A 14,670-nucleotide genomic window follows, 5' to 3' on the forward strand; every position below is an offset into this window, starting at 1 on the left:
AGTGTTATAAAAATATCAGTTAAATTGTTCACTTTTTAGAATAAAAAAAAATAGAAAATAATTCCCAAAGAATATGTAGAGTGATCTGAGATTTTCTTTAGTTAAAGGTAGAAATTGCAAAAGAAATCTTCACATATGTTTTAATAAATAATATTTTGTTTCAGCGATGGGACGAGTTGTGACTTCGATCGTATTGGAACATACTTTATATCCACCGAACGTGGTGCCGCTCTCACAAAATTCCTATCCGATTCACGCTACACGTCCGACTAATCGGCCCACCACTCAACGCCCGAAGAAAAAACCCACCACTATACATCCAATCACTACAATCGATTTGTCCGAAGGAATCAACAATAACATGTTTCTAAACTCTGCCCAACAAAATGCGAACAATGTATGCGGTGTTAGCACACACACCAATGACATAAATCTACTCATCTCCAAGGGGGTAGAAACATCACCAGGCCAGTGGCCATGGTTGGTAGCGATATTCATTGTCAAGTTAGAGTTCAAGTTTCAATGCGCCGGTTCTCTGGTGACCAACAAACATATCATAACAGGTATGTCAAGAAATCAAAGAATGAAATTCAATATGACAATATTTTCCTCGAGTTTTGTTTTGAAATATTTTAAATTAGAATGCATTGTGTTATTAAATAATATAGATTTATATTGTATTTGCCTTATTTTTTTTATAGCTGCACACTGCTGCAAAATAGACCAGACTAATCATAATGTACCACCTAGCGTGTTATATGTGTCCTTGGGACGGTATCGATTGCGCGAGTGGTACGAACCGGGTTCCGTAAATCGGGAGATTGTTAGCTATACGATTCATCCCGACTATACGCACATGGGCAATGGCGATTCCGACCTGGCAATTCTGGTTCTGAGAACCCCAGTCCAGTTCAGCCCTACGATCAAACCTGTCTGTATGTGGTTTGGCCAAACTAACCTTCAGAGCGTTGTCAATAAGTCAGGATACGTCATTGGATGGGGCCGGGATGAGTTCGGTAATCCTTATCTCGCGGAACCAAGAATGACTAGAGTGCCGATAGTGAGTCAGGTAAGAATATTTGTAGGAGGCTCTTGTCTATAATTTTTGCTTTATTTAGTCAGAATGTTAATTTTAATTGTGGCGAGATGAAATTTTTTACATGAAGAAAGCATACTCAAGTATACTAAAGTATATATGAAAAAAGTACTCACAAATATATTGAAATATCGATGAAATTTAAAAAGCAGAAATCGCCATATAATGCCATTGTTAAATGGACAATAAAAAAACTTACAGAAGAAAGGCTATAAAAACCAAAACACGGATGTCAGGACGCAAAAAAACTTATTAATTGATACAATATAGCAACGCTCGGAATTAGTTGCACATTTCGAGCCGATTCAGGAGACGACGCCTCCTGTTCCCCCACTACCGCCCGGCCGCTGGCGGCCGAGCCGCCGATAGCTCTGGCGCAGGAGCGTTTTATATTAGAAATAGGCTAAATTGTTTAGGCATTTCTTAGGAAATCGTAACATTTTCTTCACTACATAAATAATGTTTATTTTCATTAATACATAATATATATATATTTAATTATTAATGAAAATAAACATTATTTATGTAGCAAAAAAAATATTATTTTCTGAGAGGTGCCTCAACAACCCAGCCTATTTCTTATATAAAACGCTCCTGCGCCAGAGGTATCGGCGGCTCGGCCTCCAGCGGCCGGGCGGTAGTGGGGGAACAGGAGGCGTCGTCTCCTGAATCGGTTCGAAATGTGCAACTATTTCCGAGCGCTGCAATATAGGAATGTTTTGGCTCAATTTTGAACTCTTCTTAGTCTGGCAGCAAGTATCATTAACATTTGGTTCTCCTGCCAGACTAAGGAGGATCCGAAATTGGGCCAAAACGTTTCTATATCAATTGATAATAAAAATTTTTTGCGCCGTGATATCCGCGTTTTAATTCTTATAACTCTTTTGGTTAATTTTGTTGTTGTTGCAGAACCATAACGTCACTTTAAATGGATAATGTTGAATTATAAGATTTTTGCATAATTATTCATTTTGAATTTTAAGTAATCCGTTGTTTATTGTTACATTTATACACATAGTTACATAGTATTACATTTCGTTATACTTATGTCCATAACGAATGGGTTTGCTGAAATCATTATACGCCTAGATTTGGAGTGACGAATGTGGCAATGCTTCTGTAAAACAATAAGCTGCTATAATTAATAAAGGAACGTACATACGAATTAACATAAACGTTCTGAATAATACTTGCACAAAATTTAACATTAAAAATATTTGAAAGACTTTATACATGTATATCACAACTTGTGGTTGCAACATTAAATTATAATGTTTATAAATGATAAAATTATAACGTTATTTGACAAATTACAGGAAGAATGTCTTTGGAGCGACATGCGTTTCGCTGGCTTCACTTCAAATCGCACCTTTTGTGCCGGTTTGCGAGACGGCAGTGGTCCTTGCAATGGTGATAGCGGGAGCGGTTTAGTGCTTCATGACGCTACAGGCCGTTATCAGTTGCGTGGCATCGTTTCACGGTCGCTGTACGACCACAACGAACTAACCTGCGATCTCACGCAATACGTTATCTACGTCGATGTAGCCAAATACATATCCTGGATTCAACAACAAATCTCTACTACATAGCCACCTTTACTACAGTTTTACAATAAATGCAAAATGTACTAGTCGACTAGCTCTTTAAAAAGTCTATTTAAAATTGCAATATGTAGTTAAAAAAATATGATAACGCATAAGGAGCGATATAACAATTTCATTATTTAATTTTTTATGTTGATTCTTTCTATTGTATATTGAAATCATCACATATATACTGTGTGTACAACAAAGTACTTGTCTAGCTGTATATTTAAAACAATCCCCGATTAAAAAATGAATTTGTCTGTTCTTTATCAAAATTTAATTGCATGTCATATTCACATTGAAAAGAAAAAATCATTATAATTGTAACAGTTAACTGTAATTATACAGTGACTTTATACGCACAATAATTAATATTTAGTGTATAAAAGTTAAAAAGCAACTTTTTTAATTGTAAATTTAATAAAATTGGATAATGTTTTTAAAGTGATGTAATATTTATTATTGAAAAATCGCTCTGCATTTTAAAGTGTTAATTTAACTGGCTCTGTTTTAAAAACCATATTTATTAACATTCTACATACGTATTAAGTTATCATACTGAAATGAGTGTACTTATCGTATGACAGTAGAATGAGGTATGCAGATATACAGGGTGTCAATTAAGTCCCGGGACGGCTGAATATTTTCTCATGTAAGGTATTTTTGAAAAAGGTCAAGGTCATTTCTGAAGTAATTTTCAACGAGGAATTCAACGGTGACCTTCAATTTGACCTTGAGCTTGACCTTCAAGGTCATTTCAAGGTTAGGTTAGGTTTTTTAAATAGAAAAAAATATGTAGTTTGCAACATGCAACTGCATACTTTTTCTTGAAAGCAACTATGTGTTTTCTTTATACCAATTGATTCGTCTTATTATTTTATGCATAAAAGTATTAAGGTAAGATTCCCAAAAATTGAATGTTTTACAAGATATTTTGTATTTTATGTCAAAATACTGTAATTTACAAGCCTCATGACTCGAAAAGTACTTAATAAAAAATAACTTTATTATAATATTTTGAAAAGCTCTTGACACCAGCTATTAGATTTTGGAATCAAAAATAGGGGTTTCTATTTAAAAAACCTAACCTAACCTTGAAATGACCTTGAAGGTCAAGCTCAAGGTCAAATTGAAGGTCACCGTTGAATTCCTCGTTGAAAATTACTTCAGAAATGACTTTGACCTTTTTCAAAAATACCTTACATGAGAAAATATTCAGCCGTCCCGGGACTTAATTGACACTCTGTAGATAGACACACATGCTATAATACACTTATCAGTATCGTCCTTATTTTGATGTAACTGCCAAATAATTCATCAGCGTTTTACATCTACTATCAAACATTACAAAAAGTACGAAAATATTGCCGGTAATTAAAATAACTGTTAGAGAGAATCATTGCTAAAAATATATTAAACATATATTTAGCGATTTAAGTTAATTTTTGCTCATATATATCAGGAGACGCGGTAGTGTCTCCGGTCAAGTTCAAAAAATGACACTACTAAGTCAGGAAAAGTGTCTCCGGCCAAGTTCTAAAAATGACACTACTAACAATAAGTCTTTTATCCTGTGCCCTCAAAGTCGACTTTTCGGGAGTTTGTAGCAACTAAAATATAAAAAATTTTTATAAATACATAGCATATTCTTAAAGATGGCATCGCCACGACTAATTTGAGCCAAAAAAAATTAAAATTGGTCCAGCCGTTCGAGAGATACAAGTCAAAAAGTGATGTTGGTAATGCAAAAATTAAGAAACGTCGTCTCCTTATTCTTTTCCTCTGTTCGCAGGGGCGGATGAAGAATTTACGGGGCTCAGAGCTATTATTATTATCATTAAAATTTACGAGAATTTCTCGCACCATGTGCCAAGAGTCGACGATTTCGACTTCCCGGAGTTGCGCTACGGGAATTCCTCGCACCAGGTGTCAAGGGTCGACGAATTCGACTTTTGCGAGTTGCGCTACGTGCATTTCTTACACCAGGTGCCAAGAATCAACGGATTCGACTTCCCCAAGTTGCACTACGCAAATTTTCGCAAACACGAGAGAGAGAGAGAGAGAGAGAGAGAAAGAGAGAGAGAGAGGAAGGGAGGGAGAGAGAGAGAGAAAAAGGAGGAAGAAGGGGGGAGAGGGAGGAGAGAGAGAGGGGGGGGAAGAGAGAGGGGGAGGGGGGAGAGAGAGAGAGAGAGAGAGAGAGAGAGAGAGAGAGAGAGAGAGAGAGAGAGAGAGAGAGAGAGAGAGAGAGAGAGAGAGAGAGAGAGAGAGAGAGAGAGAGAGAGAGAGAGAGAGAGAGAGAGAGAGAGAGAGAACATATTTTGATATAAAATCTAAAATCTCTTAAAATATTTAGTTATCGAGAATCTTACCGTAAAATTTTTATGCGCAGAGTAATGAAACAAATCAATTCGTGTAAAAAAAAGCATTATTATTTTGAAGAAAAAGTATGTAATTTACAATGTATTTTTTTGAACAATTGTGCGTTTTCTTTATACCACTTGATTCTCATTATTCTAATAATAAAAGTATTGCGGTAAGATTATCCATAACTTAATATTTTTAGAGATATTTTATATCGAAATATGTTATATTAAGATATAAAATAATTCGAAAGGTATTAAAAAGAACTTCTGAAAAGTATGAAAAAGAAAATTACATCCTTTAATCTTGTTAATATTTTATTAACAAATAAACTGCCATGTAATAAAATTGTATTGGTATTAATGAACGAAGAACATCTCATCGACGTCGACGTCGATCCAGTCGCAAAACATAATGTAAAGTAATTTAGTTAATATGTTATTAAATTAATATAAATGTTACATCCAAAATGTAGAAAAAGAATTAAAAAATAATTTAAATTTTGTCACTTAATTTTATCAATTAATTTTGTACATTTCTGTACATTTTTATATTAACTTAATTACATATTAACTAAGTTATTTTACATTATAACATGTCTTGTGTTTTATATTGCATTTAAGTCATGTGAAACAGATGTTTTATTGGTAATATTAAAAAATAATTACATAAGTCTTGCGTTTGATATCACAGTTACGTTATGTGAAACATAATAAGTGTCCTTTTGAATGTTCTAACTTAATTATTTTATGTTTAATATATCGTTGATTTGATATCATAATTTTATTTCGCATATTTTGTAAAAATTTTAACATAACCGTGATATGAAGCCAAAGATATTTCATATCAGCTATCCATGGCTTTATATCAATGGAGCAGTTAAATCAAAGACATGTTACAACAAAAAATAGTTTAGTTTGAATATTTGAAATAAAACATCTGTTTCACAGAATGTAAGTGTGATATGAAACAAAATACTTGTGTTAGAATGTAAAATAATTTAGTTAATATATGTATAACTGACTCAATATAAATGTTACATCTGAAATGTGCAAAAATAATTAAAAAATAATTTCAATTTTGTCACATAATTAATTTTGTACATTTATATCAACTTAATTACATTGTTACGTCCTGATAGAAGTAGAATTTTTTCATTGGGCTCGGCGATCAACGTAAACGGGCCTGACCGCACGAGCCGAGCGACACGTTTAGGACTTGCGACGGGTCAGCGACTGGAAGAGTCGTTTTTACTCCGTCGACAGGTCAACCGCTCGTGGTTCCCTTTTTGGGTCAAGGAATTGAATTCCTTTTACCCGGGACGGAACCTTTGTGCGCAATTTGAGAGGGAAGGTGTGAGGGGGTGACGAACGAGGAGGGTGTGGTTAAATGAAAAAGAACAAAAGTTTAATTTACTAAAGACTTAACATTTTAATTTAATTAAATTTTTAATTTGGATACAAAAACTTAACTCTTAATCGCATGTGTTTAAAATTTTGTTTGTGTATTTCCTACAATAGTGTGTGTGTGTGAGTGTTTCATTCTTCCGGAGGGAGGACAGAGGAAATAATAAAATAAAGAGGAATGAACTGACTTACTCGTTGCAGAGTAGTTTCGGAGCGGGTTGAATAGGTTCGGTGGTTCTGAGCGGGCACCCTGTTGAGGGATGGTGTTGTATAGGCGTCGGACCCTTTTTTTTTGTAAACGTGTGGGCACCCTGCTGCGGGATGGTGTCGTCAGGGCGATGGACCCTCTACTCGAGATGCACGACTTGGTCGCGACAAAGTATCGCTATCAACTAATATCAACTAATTTTACTTTTTTGATTCGCGCCTTCAAACTACTCGAAAAACTGTTTCAAGAAACTGAGCTAAACGGAATAAACTGCGCAAAAACTGCTTGAAGAACTGTGTGTAATTGTGTGTAGAGCCATCAGAACACGGGTTTTTATACCCTTTCCTTGGGGTAGATCCTTTTGGAAAATCTTAGGTTTTTGAGGCGGAGATCGAATAAGAATTAGTCTTGCAAGAAGATTTTTAATGTGGGGAAGAATGGCGTCATTTTTAGCTAATAGAATTGGGTTTAGATGATTAGGTTACTTGAAATGGAGTAGGAAGAAAGGGGCCCTAACGAATAAGGAATAGCGTCGTTTCGGGTCCATATGCGATGGGGGTAAGTTTTTGAGGTGGCATAACTCGATTGGTGTTAATTAGTATAGGTGGGGTGCATCTCAGTGTCTTAAGATCTAGGTAATAGTAATATATTAAAAATTTAGATAATTATTAAAATATAAACATATTGGAGTGTCTTTTTTGGAACTTGACCAGATAAAAATATTACTTAACCAGTTCAGTGGTAATGTATCATATATGTACAAAAAAAAGTGCCAAACGTGGTAATGTATCATATATGTACATTTTTAAATAACTCCAATAATTTTCAACAAATTTGCATAAAACTTGATATCATTTTTTGGGCTGCTGAATTCGAATCTGAGTCAAAATTGCAAAATTTAAAATGACGGACCCAATATGGCGACTATTAATTGTTTAAATAATTATAATAATAAACTAATAATTGCTAACATATTCGCATAGTACTTGGTACACAAAGACTTTTTTCAAATGTCGAAATAAAGAATTCTTTTTCACCTCCATCATTAGCTGGTTAAATATTTTAACGACGCTTCACATTTTGGTTTACGATCATAACTTTTGATTGGAAGGTCGTAGTAAACACTTTCAAAAATCATTGTTCTCGTCTTGGAAAGCCCTTTCAAATGAGTCCCCACTCGACCTAGTGCCATTTAATATTTTTCACCCCTATTCTACTTCCCCCCCTCCTTTCCCCAGGGCGTGGGGGACAATCCACACCCATTCCGAAAAGTAGCTTTTTCAAAAACTTTGAACCCGTGTTTCACCGTTTTTCGATATTTTAACTTTTGACTCTTACCACTTTTGGCACAAACTCTTCGAAAAAGTCTACCACTGAACTGACTAAAATTATAAAATTGAACAATATCAAATCTTAATAAGTTCTGTGTAATTAAAATTATCTATAGAAAAAATTGATCATATTATATTATATTTTTTATAATTATATTTTTATATTAAATATTAAAATTCTTTTTTTATTTTTATTGACGTCAATTTTTTAACAATTTAGTAATGTATCTTATGTATAAAATATAAAACAATTTTCTATTTTTGTAATCATATGTATAATTTTCATTCTCACTTACAAGGGAACGTTCACAAGTGTCCCCCCCCCCGATTTGATTCTCCTTGAAATATGTTGTAAAACATACAATTTGAGGAGACACGTATTTTTTTATAGCTGCCCTATCTCAAATTTAAGGGGTGAAACACCCCTTTGAAAAAAAACGGTTTTTTTCTTTGTGTGTAACTATCGCCAAAACCGTAGGAGATATAAAAAAATGTTTCAAATAGAAGTTGTAGGGCTTGTAATGGGCTATATAACTGTGTAGTTGGATTTTCAAAAAATGTTATTTTTTTTAATTTACCCCCACCCCTTGTTATTATTTTTTTGAATTTCAAAATTTTTGTAATGACAAAAGTTGTAGCATTTTTTACACTGAATTCAACCATATATGATTTTATTATGTTCCGAAATCGCATCTTTCAAAAATGAGTCATCAAGTATCACATTATATGTGTCGCGCTGCATGACGCATCGTTTATATCGCACTTGTGTTGTGCAATAGTCGCAAAATGAATATAAAAATGACATACAATATGTTATCACATATTTGAGGAAGAAAAATTTACTAAAATTGTTGCTAAAACATCCTTTCCACATTACATTCTTATAGATAATCACTGCATTTCGTGCGCAGCGCGTTGTTATATGCAAGTTAGCTATACATGTGTATATAAAATGTGAATATTATTTAATCATAAATTAAGAAAAACAAGTATAAATATATTATTAATTTGAAAACATCACGTTTGAGAGACGTGATTTTACACGAAAGATTAGATTATGTAATCATAAGTTAATAATAAACAAGTGTAAATGGAAGCTATAAATGCGTACATGAGGCCTACATTCATAGTCTGTGAAACGAACTTGGTGAAATCGTATCTGCAACTGTTTTTCTTTTCTTAAATTTAATTTTCGGGAAAAGAATTATCAATTAAAATGATTATCAATCCACTCAACGTTGCTAGACTTTTACTAACATCAATAACTACTATGTATCTTATGGAAACGCCAGTAAATAAAGCCGAAATAGAATTAAAAGAAAATATTCAGAAGTTAATATTGGAGAATATTCATCAATTTAACGCATTAGAAGTGACAGAAGAAACATCGCTTGATTATGAAGAACCTGATAAATTGCATACTTTTGAAATTATTGAAGAAAATGAGGAAGCATGGAATGAAGATAATTCAAATTCTCACAATTGGCAATGCCATGATGACGACAATTTTGATGTTTCTTACAAAAGGCGAGCTGTTGAATATTGGCGGCAGTCGGACAAAGAAAATCGTCCTTTCAAGTCAGTACAACACACATTTAGAAGAATTTCATCTGTACGTTAATTGAGGCGATGGGAAGAACAGTTAGAGCACGGTAGAAATCTTCTTGAAAAATTATCTCATATTTCCAAAGCTACTCCTGATAAATTTAATGTAGCTGTGCAGACAGGACTAATAATTCATGATGTTGATATAAAAAGATGGGCCTTGGAAGCTCAAAGAGAAATAGGAGATTTAGATCCTGTATTTCAAGCATCTCCTAGTTGGCTATTACGATTTAAAAAGTCTCATCGAATTGTGTCCAGAAAAATAACAAAATTCATTACAAGAAAAACGTTAGAAGATTCTCATAATATACAAAGAGAAGCCGAAAATTTTGTAACCGTAGTAAAACCTCTCATTGAACGATTTGGATTGGAAAATGTATATAATACAGATCAAAGTGGATTTCAATTAGAAATCCACTCTGGAAGATCACTATCTGACCAAGGAATGAAGACAATAGACCGTGTGGTGCAGTCAGTATCATCAACTACACATTCGTACACTATTCAACCAACAATTTCTTGTGATGGAAAATTACTGTCACCTTTGTTTATCGTATTACAAGAACATAGTGGTACTTTTGGGCCTAGAGTACAAGAAAATTTATTCAGAGCATCAAATGTTATTGTAACTGCTTCGAAATCCGGTAAAATGACATCAGGTATGAGATAAATTTTAGCTTTTTATATCTTATAATATATTTTAATCTTATATAAAAATATTATTATAATTATAATTATTATTCACACTTTTCTTTCTATTTTATAGATCATGTTAAAAAATGGTTGGAAGAAGCTTATTTTCCAAATGTAGGCCGCGATAGTGTTCTTCTTATGGATTCATGGAGCGGGCAATGTCCAGCAATTGTTACTGATTTAACACCAATGGAAAAACAAGTTACTACTATGGTAATACCGAAAGGAACTACAGGAAAAATATAGCCGTTGGATGTTTACGGGTTTAGAATCTGGAAAAACTTTGCAAGAAGATTTTCGGATACTGTTCTATTATTGAATTATGATATAAATTTACATCAGCGAAATAATATTATAAAATTGCAATCTTTAATACACAATCAGTTATCATCTCCTCGATATCAAAATTTATTTAAATATTCATGGTTTAAAAGTGGATATACGAATGAAAGAAACATTTAAAAATCCAGTAGAATTTAGTTTTGAACAAACATCAAGCACATGTGACATTGAAGATTGCAATGATATAGCTGTAATACAATGTTCTTGGTGCGGAAAATCATTATGTTTAAAACATTTTTTTATAGAGTATCATTATTGTAACATCTATAACGGGTGTAACTAAATTTAATATATATAGCTTTAATAACAATTTTAGTAAACTTTTCTTCCTGAAATATGTGATAACATATTGTATTTCATTTTTATATTTATTTTGCGACTATTGCACAACACAAGTGCGATATAAACGATGCGTCATGCAGCGCGACACATATAATCTGATACTTGATGACTCATTTTTGAAAGATGCGATTTCGGAACATAATAAAATCATATATGGTTGAATTCAGCGTAAAAAATGCTACAACTTTTGTCATTACAAAAATTTTGAAATTCGAAAAAATAATAACAAGGGGTGGGAGTAAATTAAAAAAAATAACATTTTTTGAAAATCCAACTACACAGTTATATAGCCTATTACAAGCCCTACAACTTCTATTTGAAACATTTTTTTATATCTCCTACGGTTTTGGCGATAGTTACACACAAAGAAAAAAACCGTTTTTTTTCAAAGGGGTGTTTCACCCCTTAAATTTGAGATAGGGCAGCTATAAAAAAATACGTGTCTCCTCAAATTGTATGTTTTACAACATATTTCAAGGAGAATCAAATCGGGGGGGGACACTTGTGAACGTTCCCTTGTTAGCGCCATTTTCTCATATCATATTTTTTATAGACTAATATAAATAAAATATACAATTTTTTTAATAGATGAAATAAATATGATAGTTTTCTCTATAGATAAAATATAATAAAATAATAATAATAATATGATAAATTTTTTCTATAGATGTGAAATATATGACAAATTTTTTCTGTAGGTTTTTATATACATGTATATAACACTGTTCTAACAATCACGTGTACTTGTTTTTTTAGCTTTTTTTTAAAAGGTAATTTTTTATAGATATGCTTTTTTTAAGTTCATAAGGATTGTGCAAATTCTAATTTGTCAATTCTATTTTTGTCTCTTATATCTATAAATTGCTTTAATAATCTGTAATAACATTAACAAAAAATTGTCAAATATTAAAATTTCGCAAATCAATAATCTAACTTTTTTGAAATATATGACTTATTGTTATTAAAATTAAAAATTATTGTGGACTTACTCTGAAATGGATTCTTAATTATAAATGTTAATAGTCTTGTGTAAGTAGTTTCGTCGTGTACATCTTTATCTTTATATTTTGCTGTTCAGCTACTGAGTTCCCAAAGCAACCCACACCAACTCACTCTATTTCTTCTTTCTTTGAAAAGATGAGAGTGGAAAGGTATATATAGAATATGTAAGAAATTCAATTTTATTACAATTGTAGTAAAAAGTTTAATACTGAGAGATAAGATTCATAGAGAAGTTCAGTGTTGCTCTGCTTGTCGAGTATCTTATTTTATCTTTTTATAAAAACTACTTCTGAAATCAATCTATTTTATGACAATTCATTATCTAATGTTATTTTGTTCTAGTCAAACTCATAGTTCGAGTTTGCACTGTTGTTTCAAAATTATGCTGCTAAAACCTTGGATGCAACAGTCACATTATTTCATTAACAATGCCTATGATAATTTTTCACTTGTGTGCAAACAATTTTGATAAAAAGACAAAATAAGCCACTCAACAAGCAGAGTGGCACTGAACTCCTTTTTTATTCTTATCTCTCAGTACTAAACTTATTACTAATCAATAAGGAAATTTAATTTTCTTCTTACATTATCCTACGCATACTTTTCTACTTCTATTCTTTCCAACAAAGAAGGAATAAAATGGAATGGTATAATTTGATTCAGTAATTGACAGGATATCTAAATATAAACACAAAATAAATTTATACAACGAAACGCGCACTGACACAAGGCTACTAACATTCGTAATTTAGAATCCATTCCAGAGTAAATTCATAACAATGTTTAATGATACCAACAATAACTCATATAATTAAAAAAATTAGATTAAATTATTGATTTGCAGAAATTTTAACATTTAACAATTTTTAACGATAACAATAATTCATGGAACGAAAAATCTAGTGGATTATTATTTTTACCACAATAATTTTATTAATTAATTAAAAAGCAATATGATACAATTTGGCGATCGGATAAAATATTAATTTTTTTAGCAATTTTACTAATGTCATTACAGATCCCTGATGGAAATATTTTACTGAAAGTGCTATGAAATCAAAAGTAAAATAAAAGTTTTTGAAAAATTACTGAATATATTTCAAAATAAATCATAATTTTCCGTATAAAAATTTAATGTAATACTATGAAATACAAGGAAAGTTAAAATATACTGCTGAAAAGTAATAAAAGAGTTTTGAAATAATTATCATTATGAAATTTACTGAATTAAACTGAAAACTGTTACTTTTTAATGAAAAATTGCTGAAATATTTATGAAATTAATTAATGGGATCAATTGAGAGAAATTTTCAAATACATTTCAGCAAAATTTTGTTAAATTTTCAGAAAAATATTTCCATTAGAGATGAGTAAACCAATTTAACAACTAGATTGAAAATCTGATTAGTCTGATTAATCAGAATAGCTTAAAGGATTAAGAGTTTGGGTCATGGTAAGATGTTTCAACTACTGCTTCATAATATTTGCAAAGCTTACAGACTATTTTATTTTAATGTTACGTCCTAACTTACTTTCCATATTTCAGATTTGTCAAAACTGCGATTACAATCAACAAGACAACATTTCACTTACTATACACTTAACATTTCTTTTTTTAACATTTCTTCTTAAAGATTATTTAAATAATATGAGTTACTTTATATAATATATAAAACAGTGTGCAACTGACAAGCTCGGCTAATTCACACTTCCCAGCGCAGCCTAATGATCTGATTGGTTATAAAAACTATTATAAAAATTGTTAAATTCTCGCATCTCGTGGCTAACTGACATTTCTCAAAGCCGTCAACGCAACTAATGTCTAAAAATCATAACGTCCCTAGTAGCACAGTGCATTGGTTCTGCATTGGCTAAACATTAGTTATGTTGGGAGTGCATTGGCCAAGATTTCCCAGTATAAGGTGAATATTGATTACAGAAGAAATGCTAAAGTACTGCCAATGTTACGTGTCAATAATTCTACGGTATTGCGTTTACATTGGAAGTGCTTTGACCAAGATCTCGTTATATAAAACCTATATTTGTAATATGCATTATAAAACAATTAAGCAGAAAAACGCCAAATATTATATTTTACAGATGATTATTGGTGTTGGCGCCAGAACAGGCGCGACATCTTCCGAGACGGGCGTGCAGCAGGACGGAGCGCGACAGGGCAAGGCAGACGTAGAGTAGGGTAGAGAGAGTCAACTCGTTGTGCAATCACGGGCTTATCTTGTAGAGATGAAATAAAGTATCTTATAGAAATACGCAGCATTCAGTCGGAGAACCTTTCCTCCTTAAAGTACAACATAATTGGTGACGAGGATACGGCACCAGGCTCGGCATTAAGACACGAAATCCATACAACGTTCGACGAACAAAATGGATACCTTGTTCACGAAATTTCTCAAAGCGCAACAAGAGCAGTCTCGGTTGCTACAACAACAGTTTTTACAATCGCAACAACAATTTTTAGAGCACATGGTACGACGCCTTCCACCGAGTTCCACAAAAGTCGAGGGCTCAGGTAACAATGGCAATACAGATTGCAAGGACGAGTTTCTTATGAAGGCTCTGGGTAAGAATATTCGAGAATTCGATCCAACAACAGGTACGTTTTTTGATACATGGTTTGAACGCTATGCAACCTTGTTTGAAGTGGATGCACAAGGTTTACCCGATGCAGCAAAGGTTA

The 14,670-nt window shown here is 32.4% G+C and overlaps 1 protein-coding gene and 1 pseudogene across 5 annotated transcripts in view; both read left to right on the top strand.

Annotated features, from left to right (window-relative positions):
• Positions 1-3,126, top strand: part of LOC105671866 (serine protease gd-like) — a 46,397-nt gene extending 43,271 nt beyond the window's left edge. For all 5 annotated transcript variants that reach the window (XM_067359401.1, XM_067359400.1, XM_012366374.2 and 2 more), the window contains exons 4-6: positions 165-563; positions 702-1,069; positions 2,413-3,126. In XM_067359401.1, coding sequence (XP_067215502.1) covers positions 165-563; positions 702-1,069; positions 2,413-2,685 — 1,040 coding nt within the window. In that variant the 3' untranslated portion in view covers positions 2,686-3,126. The remainder of the gene's footprint in view (positions 1-164; positions 564-701; positions 1,070-2,412) is intronic.
• A 5,458-nt stretch (positions 3,127-8,584) lies between these two features.
• On the top strand, positions 8,585-11,641 carry LOC137001136 (uncharacterized; annotated as a pseudogene).
• The last annotated feature ends 3,029 nt before the right edge of the window (positions 11,642-14,670 follow it).

The sequence above is a fragment of the Linepithema humile genome, chromosome 7 (genome assembly GCF_040581485.1).
Source record: "Linepithema humile isolate Giens D197 chromosome 7, Lhum_UNIL_v1.0, whole genome shotgun sequence".
NCBI classification, from domain to species: Eukaryota; Metazoa; Arthropoda; class Insecta; order Hymenoptera; family Formicidae; genus Linepithema; species Linepithema humile.